At 34.3% G+C, this 25,620-nt stretch overlaps 4 protein-coding genes across 6 annotated transcripts; 1 reads left to right on the top strand and 3 right to left on the bottom strand.

Annotated features, from left to right (window-relative positions):
* Window positions 1-944, top strand: LOC125218660 (NDR1/HIN1-like protein 3). The gene has a single exon (XM_048120376.1). It carries the CDS (start codon window positions 72-74, stop codon window positions 786-788), a length of 717 nt encoding a protein of 238 aa, XP_047976333.1. The 5' UTR covers window positions 1-71; the 3' UTR covers window positions 789-944.
* Window positions 945-12,644: 11,700 nt separating this feature from the next.
* Window positions 12,645-13,627, bottom strand: LOC125218139 (NDR1/HIN1-like protein 1). The gene has a single exon (XM_048119744.1). The coding sequence runs from the start codon at window positions 13,501-13,503 to the stop codon at window positions 12,877-12,879; it is 627 nt and encodes a 208-aa protein (XP_047975701.1). The 5' UTR covers window positions 13,504-13,627; the 3' UTR covers window positions 12,645-12,876.
* Window positions 13,628-19,961: 6,334 nt separating this feature from the next.
* Window positions 19,962-21,217, bottom strand: LOC125185164. Of its 3 annotated transcripts, none has more exons than XR_007170074.1 (2): window positions 20,175-21,216; window positions 19,962-20,086 (listed from the first exon to the last, which is right to left on the bottom strand). XR_007170074.1 is itself a non-coding variant. In XM_048081659.1 (2 exons), exon 1 carries the CDS (start codon window positions 21,169-21,171, stop codon window positions 20,386-20,388), a length of 786 nt encoding a protein of 261 aa, XP_047937616.1. In that variant the 5' UTR covers window positions 21,172-21,217; the 3' UTR covers window positions 19,962-20,086; window position 20,385. The 3 variants fall into 3 exon arrangements, 2 of the variants coding, with proteins under 2 accessions (XP_047937616.1, XP_047937617.1); XM_048081659.1 differs by having other exon boundaries at window positions 20,385-21,217; XM_048081660.1 differs by having other exon boundaries at window positions 19,962-20,522; window positions 20,610-21,217.
* A 1,955-nt stretch (window positions 21,218-23,172) lies between these two features.
* Window positions 23,173-25,569, bottom strand: LOC125223886 (protein CHROMOSOME TRANSMISSION FIDELITY 7). Its single transcript, XM_048127197.1, has 6 exons — window positions 25,103-25,569; window positions 24,634-24,856; window positions 24,469-24,558; window positions 24,320-24,388; window positions 23,761-24,098; window positions 23,173-23,492 (listed from the first exon to the last, which is right to left on the bottom strand). Exons 1-6 carry the CDS (start codon window positions 25,270-25,272, stop codon window positions 23,354-23,356), a joined length of 1,029 nt encoding a protein of 342 aa, XP_047983154.1. The 5' UTR covers window positions 25,273-25,569; the 3' UTR covers window positions 23,173-23,353.
* Window positions 25,570-25,620: the final 51 nt, after the last annotated feature.

Below are 25,620 nucleotides of genomic sequence, written 5' to 3'. Positions count from 1 at the left end.
TTTTTTAAAATCAGATTTCACCCTTTTTTTTCTCTCTCTCAGAAATATCTGTTCCAACCACTCTTCAACCAATGGGAGAGCCGCACCTGAATGGGGCCTACTACGGCCCCTCCATTCCTCCGCCGTCGAAATCGTCGAAAAAATACTACCGCCCTGGCCGCGACGGAGGTGGATGTTGCTGTAACCCCTTCTCCTGCTGCTGCGGCTGCCTCATGAACTGCCTCTGCACCTGCATCTGCCAGATCCTCTTCACCATCCTCATCATCGTCGGAATCGTCGTCCTCGTGTTCTGGCTGGTTTTCCGCCCCAACACCGTCAAATTCCATGTCAACGAGGCCTCGCTCACCGAGTTCAACATCCGCAACAACACCCTCCACTACAATCTGGCGCTGAATCTGACGATTCGCAACCCGAACAAGCGAATCGGCATCTACTACGACCGGATCGAGGCTAGGGCTTTCTACCAAGGCCAGCGATTCCACACCGTCGACCTGCAGAAGTTCTATCAGGGGAAGAAAAACACCAGCAATGTCAGCGCCGAGTTCAAAGGATCGCAATTGGTGCCGCTCGGAGCCAAAGAGATGTCGAAATACAACGAAGATCTGAGCGCCGGCAGGTACGACATCGACATCAAGCTGTATCTGCGGATCAGACTCAAGTTTTGGTTTGTGAAATCCACCAGAGTGAAGCCGAAGATCGATTGCGATCTGGACATTCCGTTGAGTTCAAACGGGACGGTCTCAGGGGGGGCTTACGAGCCCACGAGGTGCGATTTCGATTGGCGTTGAGCGTCTTTTCATTGTTTCATGATTACTTCATCTTATTGTTAGTGCTATTATTCTTTCTTTTTTTTTATCGACTTTTGATACACATTATTCTCGTTTTGATTTTTGTTGGTATCTTCTCAGTACTGGTTTGTGAATAAATAAAGAATTTATTATCCAGATAAGTGTTCTTTGTTTTGTTAGATTATTATGTTGACTTTTATGAATTGGGATTAGATACTAATTAAGTGGTGATAATTAAGTGACCGTTGAGTGACGAAGAAACGGTCACAAATTGTTAAATGTTGCCCGTTGAGAATGGACTTCTACGTTACTCTAAAAAATTAAATTTTGAATTTCCTGCGGCGCAAGTTGACGAAATCAATAATGGTGGAGAGAGAAGAGAGTCTAATTCTCAACGGAAAGAAAACGATGTCGTACCGCCAACGTAACCGGACGATGAAAAACACAACCAAACTGTTGAATACTCAATTGTACATATAATAAGGTTTCAAGTAGTACGATTTATTCTTCACTATCTGAAATAGAAATTAATGAACAAAAGTAATTTAATTCTTGAATATGACAATTTTTTATTTTTTAACTCAAACTCATCCATCATAGGTGGACTAGGGGCGGCAAATCGTGCATGTTGTGTCATTATCGTGTCGACACGATAACGGCACAACACAATAACAACAAACACGAACATAACCTGTTAAGAAAACTCTACACGAACACGAACACGACCCGCTGCCCTCAGACACGAACACGACACGAACGACTTCGGGTCAACACGACACGATAACAACATATATATGACACGACACAATAACGACACTATAATAATACTACTTGATTGATTTAAAATATGATTTAGAATGAAAAATGAAAAATCTATTTTCACGCTAATACTAAGTGCTCCATTGACTAAACCTAATTTCAATTTTAAAATAAATAAATAAATAATAATATTATAATATATTAATATTACTCCATCCGTCCCACTTTAGGAGTCCCGGTTTACTATTTTTTGGTGTCCCACTTTAGGAATCCCGGTTGGAATATTCCATAAATGGTATTAGGCCCCACATTCCACTAACCTTTTTTCACTCACATTTTATTATAAAACTAATATAAAAAAGTAGGACCCACATTCCACTATCTTTTTCACCAACTTTCCTTTACATTTCTTAAAACTTGTGCCGAACTCAACCGGGACTCCTAAAGTGGGACTCGAGAGAGTATTTCTTAGGAGATGGATCCCCTGCTGTGTAGTGAAAACACAGCACCATGCTGTGCCCTAGAAACGACGGCGTTTCATGTTCACCGCTTCTTTTCTTTCTTTTCTTGTTTACGTGAGTTTTATTTAATACTCCCTCCGTCCCCCATTAAGAGTCACACTTTTCCATTTCGGCTGTCTCCAATTAAGAGTCACACTTCATTTTTACCATAAATAGTAAGTAGGTCCCACATTCCACTAACTCAACTCACTCACATTTTATTATAAAACCAATATAAAAAAATGGGTCTCACATTCCACTAACTTTTTCAACCAACTTTTCATTACATTTCTTAAAATCCGTGCCCGGTCAAAGAGTGACTCCTAATAAGGGACGGAGGGAGTAAACTTTATTGGAAGCCAACAACGCTGCATTCTTAGTAGTAGTATTTTAATAGTATTTCTTTTCTTCATTAGTTGTTCATTTTGTATGATAATTTAATCTTTAATTAGTTATTTTATTGATACATTTTTATAAAACTAAAATAACTTTTGCAATTTTTCTGTTTATATAGCAAAATATCAGTCTTAAGGTTAATTAATTAAATTTGACGATAGTACTTAAGAGAATAATTAAATTTATCAAACAATAGAAGTCCATATGTTAGAATAGTGTATTTTTAAAAATCTATTGCAATTATTTTTATTTATATAAATATTAGTCCTAAGATTAAATTTGGTAATACTTAATTTGGAGAGTAATTAAAATTTGTCAACAAATAGAAGTCCATATCGGTCCTTTACTGTAATATAATCAGTCCTAATTCCATAAATTTTTAATCTCAAATTATAGTTTAGTTTAGATTTTTGGTATATTTAAAAAAAAATAGTTTTGACAGACATTATTAAGCTGGCTTTTATTTTAGTTTTATAAAAATGTATCAATAAAATAATTAATTAAAGATTAAATTATCATACAAAATGAACAACTAGTAAAGAAAGAAAAGAGCCCGCATGGACTTAGCGCAGTTGGTTCCAGGGGAGTAGATATTGCTACAAGTAAAGAAAGAAAAGAAATATTAAAACACTACTACTAAGAATGCGGCGTTGTTGGATTCCAATTAAAGTTTATTAAATAAAACTCACGTAAACAAGAAAAGAAAGAAAAGAGGCAGTGAACATGAAACGCCGTCGTTTCTGGGGCACAGCATGGTGCTGTGTTTTCACTACACAGCAGGGGATCCATCGCCGTATTTCTTAACGTGTAACACGAACACGAGTCGTTATCGTGTCGACACGATAAGGACACAAACCCAATAAGCTTTCACACATATGCATTAATTTTGTGCGGATTCGTGTCTTGTTATCGTATCGTGCCAAAAATTGTCAGCCCTAAGGCGGCCACTCCCAACCTTCAACAAATGAGAAGTGTCCATAGCACCGCCTTGGTCAAATGAATGGTATGAACTATGGAGTACTCCCTCCGTCCCAAGATATTAGACCCACTTTTTTTGGGCATAGAAATTTAGGAGGTGTTTTTTAGTGGTGTAAGTGGAGTTGGTAATAAAGTAAATTTTTACCATAAATAGAAATGAGTCAAATATGTGGGGACACCCCAAAGTGGTATACGAGTCTAATATCTTGGAACGGAGGGAGTATTTCTTTAGAATAAAGTAAGTTAATGAATCGCTCGGATCTCACCCATTGTGTATGCATAGCCATGAACACTACTCGAGCACTTAGATCTATTTCTTAAAAATTTGTAGATATATAAATGAATTGAAAGCAATATATACTAAATTAACAAAAAAAAATATAACAAAAGGTTTTAAATCGCATAGCAGCCGCTGTAGCTGTAATGCTTCCAAGCAGGGGCGGAACTAGGAATTTGTAGAAAATGGGACAATTTTACATATAGGGGTGGCAAATCGTGCGTGTCGGGTCGTTATCGTGTCGACACGATAACGACACGAACACGATAACAACAAACACGAACACGACCCGTTAAGAAAACCTCAAACACGAACACGAACACGACCCGCTACCCTCAGACACGAACACGACACGAACCCATTAACGACACGAACCGTTTCGGGTCAACACGACACGAACCCATTAATGACACGAAAATAAGTATTGAAAAATGAAAATAATAAGAATAATAATATTAAAATATTATGTGTTAATAAGAATAATAATATTAAAATATTATGTGTTAACGGATAACACGAACACGCATTGTTAACGGATAACACGAACCCGACACGAATTTTTCGTGTCCTTAATGGGTCGACCCGATAAGGACACGAACACGATAAGCTTTGACCCAAACCCATTAATTTCATGACGGTTCGTGTCGTGTTATCGTGTCGTATCAAAAATTGACAGCCCTATTTACATATGAAGGATTTTAAAATTTTGAGGAGGGGCATTTAGTAGAAAATTAAAAGAAATTAATTTAAAATAGGTATATAAATACATGGGATGAAAAACATGAGTTGGGGAAATTGCCCCTAATAACATGTACATCCGCCCCTGTCCACAAGTGCTGCGCGGCGGCGGCGTTTCAGCGGGGATTGGGGTTGTTTGTCGGGCGACCATATATGGGTGAGAGGAGTTTCAATGCAGCCACTAGCGGATCGGGGGGGGTTCACCCCTACCGGCCGTTCGAAGAGCCTAAATTTTTCCTTCATTCGAGCCTAAAATAGCATATCCGCCCCCTCAGTGGAATGTAGAAATACATTTGTTTTCAACAAATATCATACTAAATATAGTAGTCTAATAGTTTAGTTATTGGATTTTTAACTAAGAGCTCTAACGTTCAACCCTTCACAAGAACATATTTTTTTTCCATTCTTTACTTTTTTTTTTATTTTATCAATTCATATTTCTTCTTATTATCAAAATAAAACCTTTAAATACTTTATGAAATCTAAACTATCACTGATTTGCATATATTATTTTGTTAAATATATTTTCTAGTTAAAATTATTTTTAATATTATGTTTATTTTTTTTTCCTAAATATTTATAATTTGTGATCCATATTACATCTTATTCTCTATGTAATAAAATAAATATTTTAAATATTTATGAAATCTAAATAGGGGGAGTGTTAGGGTGCCACCACCTCTTAAAGTAACACCATACCACCATTCCTAGCCAATCATTTGTACACGTAGACGAATAATCATCTGTCATGTGGCAATAAAAAAATGTCCAAGGATAAAAAAAACGGCCAGCAATATTTTATACACTATACAACAATTTTTGTCGGATAGCAATATCCAACACGCTAGACAGCAATCTATAGATTCATGTGTAGCGTATTGAATATTGCTGTGTAGCGTTTATAATATTGCTATATATGTGGTGTCACGGTGTCACTTTAAGAGGTGTTGTCATTTTAACACAAACCTCTCCGAATAATTACTACTATGACTTATACTAGTTTTTTACTCCCTCCGTCCGCGAATAGGAGTCCCGGTTCACTTTTACCATAAATGGTAATAGGGTCCCACCTTCCACTAACTCATTCCACTCACATTTCATTTAAAACTAAAATATACAAGTGAGACCCCTATTCCACTAATTTTTTTCCTCCCACTTTTATTAACATTCCTTAAAACCCGTGAAGGCGAGAAAATTTAAAAATTTGGCTTTAGTAAGACATTTTAATTTTGCCAATTTGGAACATACCCGGTTTCCCACCTTTTTTCTTTTACCCATTTTCACAAATGGATGTCCCGATATGTTTTGTTTCTAGATGTAGAACAGGGTTTTGCAATGCTTGTCTCATTATCTACCCGGAAAAATTAAATTTCACTTGAATTTCATAAAGTAAAGACTTTACCCCTGACCCCCCTTGAGCAAAGGCTTCTATACTGCCTTTCTGATCTGACACCCTCCCTTTGAACACCAAGATACAAGATTTTTTCCCGAAATATAAAAAACCCCAAACGCCCTTTTATCATCCATTCTCGCACCGAATGAAAGCCCCCAATTTGTTTCGATTTTTGCATAAGGATACCATTGTTCCAATAATAAAAGTATCCTTTCGTTTCCAATGAGAATCGGGAAGAAGCCATGTTGACTTACTTTGTTTAGGAAACCGTTTTTGTCCGGTGATCGAGTATCGTAATGCTAAGGGCTTCTATACAATTTTCCATCTAAGAAAGGACTCCTTATTTTTTGGAAGGTGCAGTGGGGGAAGGGTTTTTGAATAAACTTTTGACTTTTTCCAATAGCCCCCGAAAAAGATCCTTGGCTCTGAAGCCCTTTGGTAAGACCACCCAACACCCAAGAAATGTTTGATTTCCCCCCTAGATCTTTCAAAAAAAATTGGGAAGAAATTCTTGTTTAAAAAGGGATGTAGAGGAGCGGATGAGATATCATCAACATAGATTAAAAGATAAACCTCTTTTCCACAAATAAAAAACAAGGATGGTCATTTTAGTTTGGGAAAAAACCAAAAACCAAAAGAGCAGGCTTTTTGAAAACCAAGATCTTGACCCGCAACCATACGAACTTTATTTAATTTGCATCGGTGGGATCCCCTTTTGCTCAAATCCTAATGGCCCCTCAAAAGATATCCTTTTTCAAATCACCATGAAAGAACATTGTTAACATCGATGAGTAATATTCCAACCATATGGCAGCGATAAAGATAATCGATGGTTTTTTAACTCCCGGACGAATGTCTCGGAAAGTCAAAACCGGCTTTTGAAAAAAACCTTGTGCTACCAACTAGTTTATGTTTTGCAATATCCCACCGATTTTTTTTAATCCCAAAAATCCATGATTTCCTATCGATTCTCCAAAAATTTTAGTCAAAATCCGGGTTTTTTTCAAGTTTAAGAAATTCTTCAAAAGCCCTTCCAAATAGGGATTAAAGAGCAAAAGGGTGATTTTGGGATACAACCCCAAAAAGGGTGTTTTTGGTTTAAAATTTCCCTTTTAGTAGTCATCTGATGACAAGGTTTGACAACATCAGAAACTGGATCTAAAGAAGTTGAAGGTGGATCAATGGGTAATGGGGCAGTAGATGATGAGGAAGATGGGAGGGGAGATTCAGAGCCTGGAATTTTTACAAATGGAGAGAAGATGGGCCCGTGCAAATTTGGGGGGGAAAGGGAAAAAACCGGGATTTTAGGGTGGGTTTTTAAGAAAGAACCGGTAACTATTTGTATGGGGAGATCGATGAGGAGAAGGGGGAATGAAAGGGGTATTATGGGGAAAAAAGGTCATCAAATACAACATCTGGGGTAACAATGAGTTTAAAAGAAGATTTTTGTACCCTTTTTGGTGACAAACGTACCCAAAAAAGGAGGGGCAACCAAAGTCAAGTTTATGCTTGTTATATGACCTGATGAAAGGATAACAGAGGCAACCAAAAGGCTTGAGTTCAAGATAATTTGGTTTTTGTTTAAGAGTGATTAAAAAGGAAAGGGGGAAGGCAAAAGGATTGGAAGTCTATTTATGTTTTAAGGGATAAAAAAGGCATCATCCCAAAATGATTTGAAGAGTTGACTGAAAGCTAACCCCATTTCAACAACGTTTTATCTTTTTTCCCAAAGCCGTTCGGGGAATAGGACATGATACTTTGTATAATTCCCATTTTCCCCTAAAACTTTGATAAACCCTTGGAACTCCCCTAATCCTCCAAGATCTTAAATTTGGTCAAACCAATTTTACCATAACTTTAAAATTTTTTAAAACTTTTCAACTTCTCCTTTGACCAACAAAAATAACCAAGTATTCTATAGATGATTAAAAATCCCTAATATTTGAATCCATTTCTTGAAATAATAAAAGGGCCCCCACATCACCTGAATGCTCAAGAGGTTTGAGTGTTATAATGGAATCCCTAAGGGGGAAACTATATTTTTGCCGACGAAAAAAAATTGAGTTTTCATTGATGAAAAGGGGAAAATTACAATGTTAAGAGCCTTTTCCATCAATGCCGGGCCAAACCGGGCCAAAATCTAAGCTGAGTGGAACTAAAACAAAAAGGGTAATAATAGAAAGGGAAATGAAGTTTGGAGAACCACTTTGGGTCTTATTTTGAAAAAAAGGAAAAATTTCTTGATTGATACTTTGGGGATGTTTTTCCGGGGGAATAAAAGTGATATAGACCACCATCAAGTGTGCCTTTAGAAATTTGGGAACCCCTCTCCACCAAACAAAAAAAAAGTGAAAATTGGCTTGGCTTTTGGCCCGAGATACACTCAACAAATTTTTGGAAATTTTGGGCAAAAGGAAAAAGATTATGTAAAAAGTCCTAGAGGGGATTGGGGCAAACCAAAGGGAAAAACCCAATCCGAGCAATATGAATTTATTTCCATCACCCAAATGTAAAAAGCTTATCCCCCGTATTTCAGACCGTTCGTTTAAATGGGGATATGGTTTTTTGTCCAATCGGGGTACCAAAGATGTTAAGAGATCCCCAAACTCGAGGGAGGATGATGAGAAGAGGTGAAACACATGTTGTCCTCGGTAAATTACGGGGGGTTTGGAAAAAGAGGCGATTTGGGGCCGAGAAGGAGCATTATCATTCATCCAAAACATCAGCATGACCGTTTTGCACTTGGGGGAGCTTGTTGCTTAGATGCCACCTCCGGGCCCCCTCGTCCACCGTTGTGCTAACATATACTAAGTAATATTTACAATGATTTCATATTTTTTATAGGAATGATACATATATGCAAGCTAATGCATGTTTATTTTTATAACAAAGCTAGTACTACTTGAATATAAATAATAATATTATTTATTTTATTATAAAAAATAATATTAAATGATATTAATATTGAAAATATTAAATTTCGCCCCTCCATTTTTGGAGTCTAGATCTGCCAATGAATGCAGCCCCACCTAGCGGCCAATCCGGACGAGGCTGCATTGTCAATGCCCTCAAGATGAATTGAACTACAGTTTATTTCCTAAAATATCAACTTATTTAAAAGAGTGATGCTAAATGGCTATAATGTGGCCAGTCATAAAAATAAAATATTAATAAAAATCTGTACATTTAATGCTAATTTACTTGAAGGTAGGTCATCTTAAAAGTATCATTTTTCTAAGACTGTTTTAACCTTGTTTTAACCTTGTGCATAAATAGGGGGTAGAGTACAATTAATAAATAATCTTGGAAATATTGAATTGTGTATATGTACGTTTCTTTTGTTTCATACTATTTCTTTCGGGTTTTTCTCTTTTCTTTGTACTTTTATTTATGTTTTAATATATTATTATTTAATTTTTATATATAACTACTTTTAAATTAGAATATAAATATATTCATGATATTAAAATTCTATAACTGGTATTTAGATTCACTTACAAATGAAATAATTTAAACTATATTATATTTAACATTAATATTTAAATAACTTATAAATAAAATAAATGTAACATTATACTATAAAATTATTTTATATAAAATTAATTCAAATGTTTTGAGGAAAGATTGTTCCTATATTAAAAGTGTAACATGGTATATTGAATATATATTATTATTAAGTAATATATGGTATATTGAAAATATATTATTATTAAGTAATATAGTACTTTCTCTGTCTGCGAATAGGAGTCTCGTTTTTCCATTTTAGTCCGTCCGCGAATAGAAGTATTTATGAAATTGATGGATGGAGATTAATTGACATCTTTAAAATAAATTTGTGCAGTTAAATTTGTATTTTAAGTGTAATAAGGGGACACTTAATAAGAAAATATTTTATATATTCTTGTTAAAATATAAATAGTACAAGTAATTTGGGATGAGTCCAAAAAAATTGTAATAATATTAGACGGATGTAGCAGTAACTAGCAGTAGTAAATTGTACAATGTGAATTATCATTTCAAGGTACAAATGATACAATAAGGTCCTACAAAGCAAGGAATATCATTGTTATAAACAAACTCAATAATACAATATCATATACAATTGAATTTAATACTATAATATATTGAAATTCACAATCACAAAAATTGAATCAAAGATTAATGGTATTTCCACCTGAGATTGGAAATATAATGCAAATAAATAGTGTACAAAGCAAATTAGTTATAATGCAATCCGTGGAAATTTGCTTACAATTTATATTATAGATAGTTTATTTCTCATTATTGATAATTTATTTTGCAACATATACCGTCTATATCTATAATGTAAAAATAAATTTTATAATGCAAAATACACAGTATACAATGCAATCTACGGAAAATTCACCTACGATGCCTACTAATGCTTTGCTCAATAACATTATTATTTTGCATTGTATGTGTCCTGTGGCAGCTTGAAATTGGAAGGATGTTAATTATTTTTGAAGTATTGAATTAATTAATATTTATTATTATATAATAACTATTTTAATATTGATCTAATAATACATATATTTATTATGATACCATATTCAATATAGTTAGAAATCATATTAAACTAGATGACTATATTATAAGATAATAACAACCATAACCATACCAATAATAATAACAACTAATCAATCGGCACCTTTAATTGTTCAATTTAGTCCAAAATCAATTGAAACAATCAATTATTCAAATAAATCTATTAATACTAACTATTGATATATAATGAAGGAAAAATGATATGCTACATGCCTTGTGTAAGAATCTTATACGAACATCTTCATTGTTTAATGCACATTTAGTATTATTTGTTTTATTTTATATAATTAATTTAATTTTAATATGTTAAAAATATTATTCATATTTTCAATTCTACAAAATTTATAAAAATTAAAACCACATTTTTTTTGTTTTTTTATTCATTGATGGTTTAGTGCTTAATTTTTTAACTTTCATTAATGATACAACATTGAAAATTATACGAATTATGGTTGTTATATAAGTATATAATGAGTGTCATTAGTTAATATTGTTAAGTTGTTTTATTAAATATATGACTCACCGTATTCAAAATTGTTCGTTAAATTCTACTATGATATATTAAGACAAATATTTAACAATATAATTGTTCAATCAAAATTAATTTAATCCGAGAGATCGAATATAAGTGGAAATCAATCGATTAATATGTGTTAACGTATTTTATAATGTATAGTCTAGATTAATAATTTAATTATGTTAAAGTATGAAATAGAAATATAATGTACTATATATACCAATATATCACATTATAAGAATAAAAAAGAGCGTATTATCTTAATGAAATAATATTATTACTATTATTTACTTATATTTCTCTTTGACTGATTTTAATAAATATAATATTTTTTAAAAAGTTTATTTTACTTGAGTCTAGTGATGAAATATTCACTTTATTTAATTGAGATAGGCTAGATAAACTAAAATTTAGAAGAAATGAGAAAAGGAATAAAAGCTGGGAAATTTGCTATACTTGAAAGATATGTGAGAATAGACCAGTGGAGAAGCTATTCTTTTTTATTCTTCGGCGAAGAAGTAAGGATGAATAAATGTATTAAAGATTTGTAGTTATTCAATAGTGATCGGATAAGTAAATGCATACTATAAAAATGACAATTAAGTGAAAACACTAAAGCACTCAAAACTGAACTTAATATATTTAATATTTTAGAAATTTAATTACTATTATACCCTTGTGTGGCCGGCCATGATGTGGCCAAATAGCCTTTCCCTATTTAAAATATCAACTTATTTTCCCAAAATATCAACTTATTCAAAGATTAAAATCATTAAAGCCTGGCAGGATTACACTTGTCAAGTGCCGGCCCACTAGTGAAGTAGAGCGGACTTCTACCGGGTTTAGTGGTTAGACTTAGACCATGCTCTAATTGGGCCTTTTGTAAACTTAGAATTGGCCTGGGCCCAAGCCTGACCCAGCCCAGTAGAAACCCACTGTGTGCTATGATTAATTCTGTCACAAAATATGTCTATATTTTTTTTTATCATGCGTATCTTATTTTATGAATAAAATTTAAAATGGGAGTATTTATTTATAACGTAGACTTGTGTGGAAAAATGTCTAGGAACTCGATTTTAATATTTGTCTGTTCCATCAGGATTTTAGTAGTACTACTACTATTTGTGTGTAGTAGACTTATTGAGTATAAAAAAAGAAAAGAACGAAATAAATAACCAATTCTCGTGTCCTTTAAATAAAAATGTTAATCTCTTTATTTTATTATCTTCCACATTTTATTTTAATTTCTTATTTTAGTCTTATTCTCGTTACTGTTGAAATTGAATAACAAATAGCTACGACTGCGAGCAGTTTTCAACAACTCTAAAGCACGATCACTTTATATTCAACAACCCTAAATTGATGCTAATAATTTTTTCCACACCGATGGTGATGGTATGTAGACAAACTTTAAATGGTGGAAAATCACATGGATTGGTCACATAAACAGCTCATACATGAGAGTGTTTATACATAAAAACCACCACTTGCGAATAATAACTCTAAAATTGTAAAATCACTATTTAAATCACAAGAGACTAGAGTGACGAATATTATCAAATTTCATAAACATTACTTAAATCAAAAGAGAGTAGAGTGCAGACGAAGCAAGTGCAACAGTCAATAGCGTATGCAAAGGGAAATAATAGAAAGTGCCTCCTAATTCATTAATAATTAGCTAGCCTCCACTAAACACCCACTTCCAAAGAACCAATTATTGCATAATCAACAATTAACAAAACAGAATTGTCATTACATAGATATACAGAATTTATTCACAAGCAAAATGTACAATCATGTGCTCCTCTGTAAACAAAAGCAAGAAGCGGAGAAATACAAGTAAAAGTGAAGATAAAAATCGGCGTAACATTTAATTAAATACGGCCTGTGGTTCATCATTCATCAATATGTGTGTTCAATTATAAAACATAAGTAAAATAAAATAAAAGTGATGATTGTGAGAGTCAGACACTTACACTACAGCTCTGGGAGAGCTGATACTTAACGCCGGCGCCGACGATGATGCCGTTGGCTTTGCTATTTCCAAGCGGGATATAAGCGGGGCAGGAGACGTGGAGGTGATAGCGGCCAGAGACGAAGGATCCGACCTTCCATTTAACGCGGGCGTCAAGTTTAACGGTGAGTTTGATGGCGCCGTTAGACTGGTCCTGGGCGAGGGCGAGGCCGTTGAAAGGGGCGACAGGGACGTCGTTGCCGTAGACGAAGGGAGACCAGATGTTGAGGTCCTTGTGGCCCTGGTAGACGGGAGGGATGGCGGTGTAGTAGGTGATCTGCTGGCTGTGGTAGGTGGCGAAGGCGTCGAGCTTGTCGTAGTAGACGCCGATGTTGGAGTTGGGGTTGCGGGAGAGGACGGTGATCTGGAGGGTGGTGGAGATGACGTTGGCGGCGGAGACGTTGAGGGCGAAGATGGTGGCGTCTTGGAGGAGGAAGCGGGGCTTTTTGGGCTGGAGGATGGCCCAGATGATGAGGATGATGAGGAGGAGGATGAAGTTGAACACGAGGAAGCACGCGCACAGCTTGCGCACGCGCTTCTGCCGCTTGCTCTTGTGGTGGCTGCACTTCTCCGACATGCCGATCGATGGTGATAAGATTCTTAGGTGCTCTGCTAATACTACTAATATAGGATTGATATTGATATGCTGGAAACGAGTGGACGCTCTTTACGGATAATGACTTCCCCACTCTGTGTTTAATCGCCCTTCTACCTGTGTATTGTGTATTCGTATACGTCCATCACTTATCTTATTAAACTAACTTAATTTATACTAATAAATTTAAGCACAAAATTATGTAGCACCATGATTTGTTTATTTATGCATAAAAATAATAATTAAAGTACTAGAAGTATCAATAGCTCTACTAGAAGGCTGGTAGCAGGTCACATCTTTTAGGAGTAGTAGTGAGTAATTTAGATGAAAAGCTGTGACTTTATTTAAGGAAAGGAAATGACTAGTCACTAATTTCTAACATTATTGAAAACTTTAAATACTCACAGCTAAAAACAATTGACTAATTGTGCTAAGGTCACATGGAACTTTAGAGGAAATAACGTTTGGAACCTAATGTCTCATGGGGCACATGTTATTCGAATTTTCTTGTTCTTAATTAATTTGTACTCTTATTAATTACATTTTGTATATTGTAACTCATTTCAGGAGTTTGCGAAGAGCTATTGATCTTTGTAGTGTTTCACTTGTAAAATTCATTTGTTATATTTTACAATTGTCGATATTGCTTCGATTTGTATTGTTTACCTTACCATTTCAATCAAAGATTACAAAAATGATATATTATCCACATATACCCGCAGGTTTAGCATTATAAAAAAACAGAAAAGTGAGAAAAGCTTTCTCCACATTCGGAGAATCTTATGGAAGAATCAAATTTAACAATAAAATAATTAATTGCAGTCATTTGGGGAACTGGCAGCCTGTATGCGTTCGATCATGGAGTATTAAATAGATTATCATGTTTATAATTTACTATAAACCTTTAGACGTGTAACTACTTTTAATTTCGTAAAATGAAATAAATAACTATATGTAGTAGTAGTATTTGGCTTAAAGATATATTAAAAATATATATTGATTACAAAAAGTACCATTTTTAAAAATTATCAATGATTATAGTATACAGTTTTCTTATTACTAGTATTATGCAGAAAATTAAATAAATTAAGGCTCGAGCTTATCCTACCGACAATGCCTTTGCATCCTCGTATGCACTAACCCCGGCCAGAATTCAGAAATACCATGAAATTGCAACGCAAATTGTACTCCACATATAGTAGTGAGTCTAGTGACTGTTTTTAATTTATTTTTACGATGTAAATGCTAGGATCATCGACTGTTATATTAGTTTGATATTGTCCGCTTTGAGTCAAGTTCACACGGACTGGTTTTGGGGTCCCTTTCATCCTGGGCCCGACTCTAACTCGAGTTTTTCAAGGCCCAACCCTAAATGGAGCTCATCCAGGCCCGACCCAAAGCCACTTGGGCTCTGATACCACTTGTTAGGACCGTCGACTACAACATTAGTTTGGTATTGTCCGCCTTGGGTTAAGCCTGCACAAATTTGTTTTTAGGTCACTCCCAAAAGACCTCAAACTAATTGGGGTTGGACAATAATTATACACATCTTTTAACTTCCCCCACTCATCCGACGTGGGATGAATTTATAACCAACAGAAAAAACTAGGAGTACAATGAAAACAAATTCAATAGAGCAAGTTTTGTGCTTGTTTAAAATATGAGGGCAGGGGATTGGGGAGTGTAAAAAACACACACAAGTTACAATATGTGTTTATTTTATTTGCACAAATGATGATTTTTTACCACTCTTAACTATCTAGTTATAAAAGTACATTTGTTGGCTTTATATCGCACACGAAAATACACACACACACACACATGCTTAGTGAAAGAGAGAAACGTATGGAATTTTTTTGTTAGTTACTACTATTGTTATTTATAGTAATTTGCTTTGCCTTTTGTCTTGCCTTTGTGGCCTACCGTTTGATCAATGTGGAATAAATAAACAGCCGTCCAAATGGACTTCGAAGTTTCGAGACGACAACGTTCGAATTTATTGTATACATGTGAAAATGTTTGTACATTTGCCGGTTACATGGCAGAGAGTCTTCGTCAATGAATATGTGACATAAAATTAGTCAACAAAAATTAAAAAGAACAAAATTGCATATATTGATATTCATTTATTTCATATAGAAGTAGTAAATTGCATTTGCTCCCACACGTTGAAAAAAATTCCATGAATAACGACGCGTGTTATTTCGTGTAGTAGGGGCCTTTAAATGAACATATAATCAGTGCACTTTTTGCTTACCTTTTTTCGAAATTTAATACTTTCTTGCATCTTATTTTGGGTAAAAAGCAAACCTAGTTTCTTTAATAATATAGAATATAGTTTCGGCTTCATAGATGATTACACGCCACTAGCATAGTGGGCTGTGATTAAATGGCGTTCCCTTTTTAGAATTAAAACGAGGTGGAAAAGCTAGTACTATAATACTAGCAAATAACAGGATTTATTTGTACTTGTTATTAATATAAAAAGTTTTTAAAAATGAGGGAAAATAAGTAATTTTTAGAAGAAAATAGAAGGAAAACGAGGTGGATAAGGAATCTAGGGAGGGGAGACACTATGCTAGGATATCCCCACAAAATGGCAGCTTCCATAATAAAATTTAACTTTAGAAAAACAAATCACAACCATAGTTTTACAAACAAACTGATCCTAAAATATCTACTATGTGTGGTATTAGTGCAGTCACATTAACATCATGCTTTCAGAATAATAGGAACTTGTGATAAACTTTGTTCAACTACTCTTCTACACTATTCCATCCAACTATTATTGTAATCTTTGAATTATAGAGCCGGTTATTATTGATTCATCACCTTAATTACTTAATTTGTTAAAGCAATCACTAATATCCAATAACATGATCTTGAATAGTATTTACTAAAATTATGTGAACATTGATGTTGGAGGTAGACTGCGCAATATTATATCAGAAGACTGTTGGTACAAACTCATCCCACATTGGATGAGTGACGAAAGTTGGAAGAAGTATATAAGCGTTGTCCAACTCCAATTAGTTTGAGGTCTTTAGGGAGCGATCCAAAAACAAATCCGTGCGGTTTTGATCCAAAGTTGACAATATCAAATTAATGTTTAGTCGACGGTCCTAACAAAGACCCCTTATTGAAGGGGCCGAAGACAGTAGTGTGAAAAGAGTTCTAAATAATTTTTATCCACTTGTATACATGCCTCCTTCACTTTAGAGAGAGATTTTGATATATTTTTGGAAAACCTCATTCGAGAGAGAGTTCCTTCACATTGTTGGATGAACTATTAGCTTCAGAATTCTATGGCAATAGTTATGATTATATTGTATATCAGTCACTTTGTAGAAATATGTTCCTAGTTTAGTAGTATTAGTTAGTAATCGAGCTTTTGTAGATGGTTTTCCATGATAAAAGTTACAAGAGTTGTCATTATCTTTGTAGAAATGAAATCGTTGGTTCCATTGAAGATTATATATTCAAACATTTCTTATCCTTCCTTGTCTTCTATAATTTCTATACTTGTTTTAAGATTTTATTGGGCTGAATCTCATATTCTTTATGTTGTTGGGCTGAGTCTTGGGCTATCTATGTCGTACAAGGATTCACTCACATAATTTTGCACATTTTCTCTTCACAAAATATTGTAATCTATGGGCCCTAATTCTCTACAATAAATATCGTTACTTTCAATCTACGGCATGGGCATTGGAGTAATGAACTTAATCTCTTTAATCTAATTTAATTAATTCATAATCTAAGTATAATTAATTAATTAAAATACCATATTTTAATGTTTTCTATAAACCTTTCATATACATATTTTTCAGTTTCTTATATCTTTGTAATCTACTATAAATCTTTCTTATACTAATTTTTTAATTTTCTGTATAATATCATTTTATCGATTACATCCTTTCTACATTTTTTTATCGATTACGACCTAATCATATAGGTGACACAGTTATAATTTGGTGGGTATGAAGTTCTGGTTGATGCATACTGTGGCAAGACTTTTAGTGTAATTGGGACTTAGGAGTCATAAAATTCAGGTGGATATTCGTAATTATACCATCTCCATCGATATACTATAAAACTCAAACCCATTTTCCAATATATATCACATCGAACAATAATTTTATTCTAATAATTTACACCAAACTCAAACTAAAAGAATATTTTATATGCACTTAATTACTTTTCATACTTTTTCAATTTAATTTAACATATTAAGTATTAACCCCACAACACTTTTTCAGTAATTTATACTCCCTCCATTCCATAGCAATGGAGACGTTTCTTTTTAGCACGGAGATTAAGAAAAATTGTGTTAGGTGAATTAAGTAAAGGGAGAGTAAAGTGGAAAATGAAAAAGGTAGATAGATGAAGAGATAATAAAGTAAGAGAGAGTAAAGTAGGTGTGAAAAAATGTGTTGACTTTTATTTAAAAGGAAATGACTCTATTACTTGGAACGTACCAAAATAGTAAAATGACTCTATTACTATGGAATGGAAGGTGTAGTATAAATTAATAATTTAATAATATTTATATATTAACAAATACTTTAAATTACCCCAGTTATTAAATGTTTAATAATTTAATTACTAAACTATCAAACATTTAAATCACCCATCTTATAATAAGAAAAACCAATTATACCAGCCCAATTTTAAAGGCCCACTTTAATCAATTCAATAAGCAAGACAGATTTTAAAGGCCCAATCGACGATGCAGGCAAGCTATTTATTAATTCTCTCCTGCCAAAAAATACAACGCAGAGTAGGGTTGGAACTTGGAACGCAATTTTTCAAAAAGGTTCTGCATTTGTGAATGGTGTATACCAAATATGGGTCTGCATTGTTAAAAAATGCAAAAAAAGGAATCGGATCCTCTGCTGTGCCCCTTGGCACAGCAGCAGCTGCTGTGCATTAAACGCAGCTTGCAACAAATGAAACGCAGGTATGTTTTGTTCATTCTTTTTATTTCCTTTTCCATTCTTTTACAATTTCATTCCTTTTTTCTTTTCTTTTACACAACATGATTTCGTATGAATTTATGGTAGTTGCAAGATTTAAGTTGTTGAATAATGTCTATGTCGGCAATTAATTCAGGCACAAATACCCATATTAAATCTTCATTTGTAATTTAATTAAATAAAGAAAAGCAAAAAAGAATGAAAAAGGAATGAAATTGTAAAAGAATGGATAAGGAAATAAAAAGAATGAACAAAACATACCTGCGTTTCATTTGTTGCAAGCTGTGTTTAATGCACAGCAGCTGCTGCTGTGCCAAGGGGCACAACAGAGGATCCGATTCCGAGTTTTGGTGGGAGATAATCTTACTTAAGTATTTAAGTTAAACTTAAACTCTTTTTTTCAAAAAGTATATGTCATATCAAAAATTATTTTTACTCTAATCATTTACACCAAATTTAAATTTAACACCATTTTTTAGTCTCACAAAATTTTGGCATTAGAGTGATGTTCCGTAGAAAAATGTAAAATGGATTTGAATTTGCATTATGATTGAAAAAGTTTTTGAAAAAAAAATGAGATTTGATATATGAGTGAGGTAGCCCTATGAGTTAGTATATAATCTGGACGTAGGTACTATACTGAGGTGAAATTTAGATTAATACAATTAAATAGATTTTTTCCACTATTCTATAATATGTATTTCTTTCCGTCAAAATTTAATTTTTTCCATTATTCTATAATATGTATTTCTTTCCGTCAAAACCTGACATGTTTTGTCATTTCGACGGCCCAACATTGAAGTACATTTTTTTTAAATAAGGGAACAACATATTACTTCACTAACAAATTACAACTCACATTCTATCGTTAAACTAGTAATATATAAAAATAAAATTTATACTTTACTAACTTTTTTTACTCATTTTCTTTATAAAATTAAATAATTTATTAAAATTCATGCAAGTCACAATTTATAAGGAGGTAGTAGTATTTATTTGGTCACCATTTTATCAAAGATAACCGTGGTTACATTTTTTCTAAAATATACGTTACATGTATCTCTTACAATATGCAATGTGTTTTCAATGGGAGCAAAAAATAAGTCCACTTATAGTATTTAAATATAAACGCAAAGAAGTTTTTGGAAATGTTAAGTCTTAATTTCACGATGCAAGAATTAAAAACGAGTTAATCTTTTGGCTCAAAACGAATTTCATTTAGACATGGAAATTCGTGGTAAAGATCCCACAATCGAGTAGTACTATGTTGGGTAGAATTGTCAAATAAAAATATCCATCATGTTGACATGAATCGTGGGGCCATTTAGAAAGCGCAAATCAATTTAGAATTTCCAACTTTCTAGTAACTCACTCACTCCGGCTCAATAATCAATATTAGTATTTTAATTATTTTTTAAAATTCGAAAAAGTGATGGATCGAGCAAAATGATTGGGGGAAAACGATTCAAAAAAACAAAAGGAATAAGAGAGATTTCTACCAACATCGGCCAAACGTAGGCACCAAAACGAGGGCAATGTACAGAATCCTCCTCCCTACTACTTCCTCTGTTTTCTACTAGTAATACTTTCTACAAATTGAAAAACAAGACAAGATGAGAATTAAAACCCTAATTTCATCCGAGATTCAATTCCAATTCTCGGCAAAAAACATCCAACCTTCTATGGATTTGACGAAACAATCAACAAACTCTGGCACAATTCCTTCACACATTTCTTGAATGGAGGTCACGTGTATAAACCACTCCGTGTTATGCCCAATTGAACCACAAAAATTCTTAATTCCACTTCACCCAATTCCATCTCTGAATCTGATCCTAAAACGTAAATAAAAAGAAAAACTAAATCGTGTAGTATCAGAGAACATGCCTCAAGGAGCCGGATTATTCGGCCGACAAATCGGCCCCAACGGCGCGGGCAGCCAGGTTACTACGGCGTCGTTTGCGCAGGGATGAAACGACGGCGTTTCCCCATTCTTCTCCGCGTTCACACACTCCTCACAATACACTTTACCAGTTTCAGGTTTCGTCATCATCATTGCCCAAGGATGATGGAAAGCATACCAATCATCATAATTAGGGCCAAGATCCATACCCGTCCCCGGAGGAGAGTTGTGACCCGAACTCCGGAAATAAGCAGCGTCCAAATTCCCCCTCGCCATTGCCATTTCACAATTCACTCTCTCAGATCCCAACCCCTGCAACCGCTCGTGAAACGGAACCTGCTGATTTCTCCGGAGCAATATCAGATTTTCCGGCGCCAAATGCATCGCCGGCCGGGGAAACTCGCTCCCCGGCAGTAAGTCGGCGAGGTCGAGCCCGGTCATCGCCTTCTCCCTCCGATTCCTCGACTTCCTAGACCTCTTCAGCACGACCAGGAAGCAGCACTCCTTCTGACGGCAGATTAGAGCGAAGTTGACCTTCCCCGTGATCGGAATCCGGCGGCGGTCCTCCGAGAACGGCGACTTAGGGTTCTTCCTCCGGTCGACGAGGTAGATGGAGATTTGGTTGGGGGAAATCCCGATCTTCTGGCTTAGCATGAGTTGAAACGGCTTGTACTCGAGCGTCGGATTGACTCTGACCTCTCCGATGTTCATCTCCCGCTCGCCGTCGAAAAACACCACCGGAAACGCCGGACCACCGCCGCCTTCCACCATATCGTCAGCCTGAATTAAAAAGGGGGAGAGAATTTTGATCGAGAAATGTGGATATGGAGCTTATATATAAAATGGGAGGTGGGACGCCAAGGGTATTAAAATATGGCGGTGGGGGTATTTTGGGAATAGAGAAAGAGGAAACGCAGAGTTCGTGCAGTAGCTTCGAGAGAACCGAGTAGCGGAAATTCCTTGGCCTCCAAGCAATAAGTCTATTCACATTTCTCATTTTAAATATTTATTTATTTTGTTTATACTCTTTTTTATCGCAACTCTGTTGTAAGCATATGTTGATGGACGATTATGCCCACAGCCTTCAGTATTTTGACTAGAAAGTCCATGTTTTTTCAGACGCAAGTGTATTGCTAGTTTGGTACCGCTTACCACGTCTCACAAAGTTGTCTTTGGTGTTCCATTTTTCCAAAATCCACACTATAGTAGTATATTTTCATTTTGTTTGCTTATAGCCTATAATTTCTTTATAATTATTTCATTGTTGGTTGATGGATTCGGTAGTTTTGGATATGATGTCTCCACACTATAATCTTTACGTCATGAATAATGAAATTTAAAGAGAAAATGTATTTCTCTATTATTTAGTTTTGATTTTGTATAAAAGAGTGTCTATTCAAGAATATTTAGGCAGATAAACCATTTTATTTCAATAAAGAAATATAAGATTCAGTCCTCTAATTGAGAAAAAGCTTAATAGCAAAATGATAGTGATTTCCACTATAATGATAGTATAACTGAAAGAATCAAATAAATTCTCATTTTGAGACTCATTTATCTTAATATAAAAAAAAATATTCTTCCTATATTATCCTCATTTTCACACGGGACTAGTAGCCAAAAAATGGGGTAGAAGAACATAGGTAAATAGACAAAGGGTAACTTTACTCTAATTTTATATAAAAGTAAAATGAAAACCCAATTGAAAAAATATTGCACAGGCGATAAGGGCCTTTCTTTAGTAATGATGCAGAGATTAAATAATGGCAGTGTTATTGCTGTCAAATTTCCCCTACTGGGCTAAGGTTTTGGATTCAAAGCTGTACATTTTAGGTAAAATCTGGTAATACACAATTGCATCGAAAATGAAGTTCAGTTTCATCGTAGCTTCGCCTCATGTCGCAACTGGAGAATAGATTTTTCACAGTATATTAAGTTCCCATACTTCAGATAAAAGGAGCCTCGAAAAGTTTTTTTTTAAAACTTAAATGCTCACTTAGTATTAAAGAAAAAAAATGACCTGTTTCAACTCTCAACAGACAACATATTTGATTGGGGTAAATGTGTAACGCCTTTTATTACAAACCATCCATTATCCATACAGAAAATTGCATCGAAAATGAAGCTCAATTTCATCTTAGTTTAGCCTCTAATGGTCATAAAATGGAGAATGAATTTTCACTGTATAATTAGTCCTGATATTTCAAATAAATGGAGAGCTCGAAAATATTTTTTAAATTAAATGCCCATTTATTAAAGAAAAAAAATTCACTCGTGATACATTATAAATTTACCACTACATACATTATGAATATTAGGAACACAAATTGAAACTCGAATGTAGACACAATAAAAAACAATACAAAACACTCTGCCTATAAGCCTATTGAATATTGATTTTAATTCAGATCTTAAACCCTCACATATTTGTTAATTGTAATTTGTAATATTCTATAGGTAGTAAAACGCAGCGACGATGTATCAACCAGTGGAATATTCGAAATCTTTAAATTTGCTCATTAATTTCTTTGGAATTTACTTTAGTTACAAAAAACAGGATAAGAACATGGAATCTTCCTTGACTGCATTAAACATCTAAATAGTGTTCAATTTGAGAATAAATCAGTTAAAGAATTAGTGATCTACACAGGGTAAAGTAACAAGTAAGAGGTCAAAGGAATTTATTTCTTCATTTCATTGTGAAATTATCAAGTCATTACCTGATCAAACACGACAAACTATTTCAAACAGATTTTTCTAACTATCATAAAGTTGAAACTAAGATATTTCAATTTTCAACATTCAAAGAATCTATATTCCTTGTTCAGTAAAACTGAAAAATAGGACCATATAACAAAATTGGGAAGGAAAACTTAAAAAGGGAAGTAGCAAGACTAGATTTGGAAGAAGCTTTTGAATGGATCATAACTTAAAAAGAAAATTTAAATAACCTCTAGTCCATATTAGTGGTCGTGTAGACCAAAAAAGAATTTGTTCTTGTGTAGCTGGACATCAAAGCTTTCCCAAGCGTGGTTGGTTGAGAAAATGCTAAATCTGTATGGTTGAGAACCATGCTTGTGCAGAAACTATTCCTGTGACAAAGAAAAATCAATATCAAATTATGATTCTTAAGAATCAAGAGCGATGCACAAGCAAAAGTGAAAATTAGATGGTTGATTCAAGATATTGAAGATTTGGTCATTTTATAGAGCTTTGTTGAGGTGTAAAAAGCAAAACATCACCCTTACTTTTAGTTATATAACTTGTTTTCTTTCGATAGAAACTTGAGAATTATGATATTTTTCTTTTTAACTAATCTAATGAACAATAGCATGAGAACTGAAAGAACAACAAATTTACCTTGCTGCATCAAGCAAACTTCTAGCTATGTTCTTTCTTCTGTTAGAAGGAGAGACCCAAATGGCTCTAATACCGCAAAGAGCTGGTACAGCCTCGTTCTTGCACAAAACCATTCCATCATGAGTTCCTTCGTCTGGATGTTTATAACGTTCCTTTTTTATGACTTCCCTCTGTAGACTAACAACACCAAATTGAAGGGTGGAAGAGGTCCTCTTTTTTTCCTTGACAGGAAGGTGACTTTTTTCACCCAGTGAGCTTGAGAGTAACTTGTAGGCCTTTACTATTGGCTCGGCAACTAGACATCCACATACTCTTTGCGATGAAATAAATAGATATACCTGTTATCATACAAAATGCATATGTTTCATGCTACTTGCAAACTAGATGCCAAGAAGTTATTTTGCATTACATATGAAGTTTTGAGATTCTGTTTTCAAGGAGAAGAAAATTGATAACCAAATTAACAAAAGATCCATCACTGTTCTTGATGCTTACACAATTACTAATTCTTAATATCATGAAGAATTAAGCATTGGAGAGCATAGTATATTTTGGATACCTTACTCTGCTTATTTAGTATCCACCCCTCTCCAAGCTCTGTTTCCATCATCCTCACAACATCTTCAACCTGCATTCATACCAACACAACCACTAGAGCTCCCAAAAATGAAGAGTAAATCAAACATAAGCTCTTTATCCATCCAGTACCTTTTTGAACTGAGACGGAGGATCACCATCTTGCACCAAGATTATGCGCCCCTTGTCAAGTTCATCTACAACTCTTTCATTGCGCCAACCCTTACGGTAAAATAAATACCCCATTTCATTTATAAACCAAGCAGCATATGAAAAGAAAACACAAATTACAACTACCTTAAAAGGTAACCCATGGGTGTAGTTCTTGTGAAATGTTCTGTGGACCTTTTCATCTTCTTCATCACCAGCAGCATACTGAAAACTACACACTTTACAAGTATGCAATAGAAAATCTGACTGTCCAACTTTTAAGAACATCTGTGCATAATTTCTCTTCTTATTTAGAACTTGGCTACTCTTGCCTTGCTTCAATTTGGTGTGCTTGTCCTCAAGTGTTTCTCTGCAGATAAATCGTTTTTAATCATAGTGGCCATTTGCTAACCTATTCTATAAGAGTTGTAGAAAATTTCCTTCCCCCCAAAAAAACTAAAAAACAGAGAACAAATATGCTAAAACTGCAAGAGTGCAAAACCTCATTGAATTCCCCCAAATTAAAACCCTTAGAAGGTTAACACCCACATAGATTAATCGAATGTATCTAAACGAGATAAATTCAAGTGATATGCAAACAAACGACGAGAATTACCCTTCTAGACGAGCAGAATGCGAGCGTTTACTGGAGATACCGGATTCTGTTTCTGCGGTTGATTTTCCGGCAACAGCGTCAAATAAATCAACGGAAAATGGAGATGAATCCGGAGATTTCGGTGGGTAAGAAGGCGAGGGCCTGAAGAAAGCGTTGATCTTTGGCTGCATCTCCGTCGATTTAGTTTAGCTTCTTCAATTTGTTTCGATGTTAGTGTTGCAGAGCCGGTGACTATAAAGCATTATTTCATTTCGCGCCAAAATCTTTTTCGCGTTATTATTACAATAAAATCACAAAAAAAATAAAATCGTTTTTTCGCTCAAACAAATCGAACCAAAACCGAATTCACCGAAAAATAAAAAACCAAGCTAAACCCGAATTGTGTGAAATTTCAGAAAAAACGAAAAACCTAAATGAGTACTATATCAGAATACAAAAGTAATTAAGAATTCAAGTTTATGGAAATAGTATTCAATATTTGGGAGGTTGCATTTACTTCTTTTAGTATATCTCAATGA

The sequence above is a fragment of the Salvia hispanica genome, chromosome 4 (genome assembly GCF_023119035.1).
Source record: "Salvia hispanica cultivar TCC Black 2014 chromosome 4, UniMelb_Shisp_WGS_1.0, whole genome shotgun sequence".
Taxonomy (NCBI): domain Eukaryota; kingdom Viridiplantae; phylum Streptophyta; class Magnoliopsida; order Lamiales; family Lamiaceae; genus Salvia; species Salvia hispanica.
This window is presented reverse-complemented; position numbering and strand designations above follow the sequence as displayed.

Coding starts and splice junctions, on each gene's coding strand:
- LOC125218139 (XM_048119744.1), bottom strand. CDS start 13,503: ATGTCGGAGAAGTGCAGCCACCACAAGAGCAAGCGGCAGAAGCGCGTG.
- LOC125218660 (XM_048120376.1), top strand. CDS start 72: ATGGGAGAGCCGCACCTGAATGGGGCCTACTACGGCCCCTCCATTCCT.
- LOC125223886 (XM_048127197.1), bottom strand. CDS start 25,272: ATGCAGCCAAAGATCAACGCTTTCTTCAGGCCCTCGCCTTCTTACCCA. Junction 24,389..24,468: donor CTCCGTCTCAGTTCAAAAAG/GTACTGGATGGA, acceptor GTATGAATGCAG/GTTGAAGATGTTGTGAGGAT. Junction 23,493..23,760: donor AGTTTGCTTGATGCAGCAAG/GTAAATTTGTTG, acceptor TCTTTGTCACAG/GAATAGTTTCTGCACAAGCA.
- LOC125185164 (XM_048081659.1), bottom strand. CDS start 21,171: ATGGTGGAAGGCGGCGGTGGTCCGGCGTTTCCGGTGGTGTTTTTCGAC.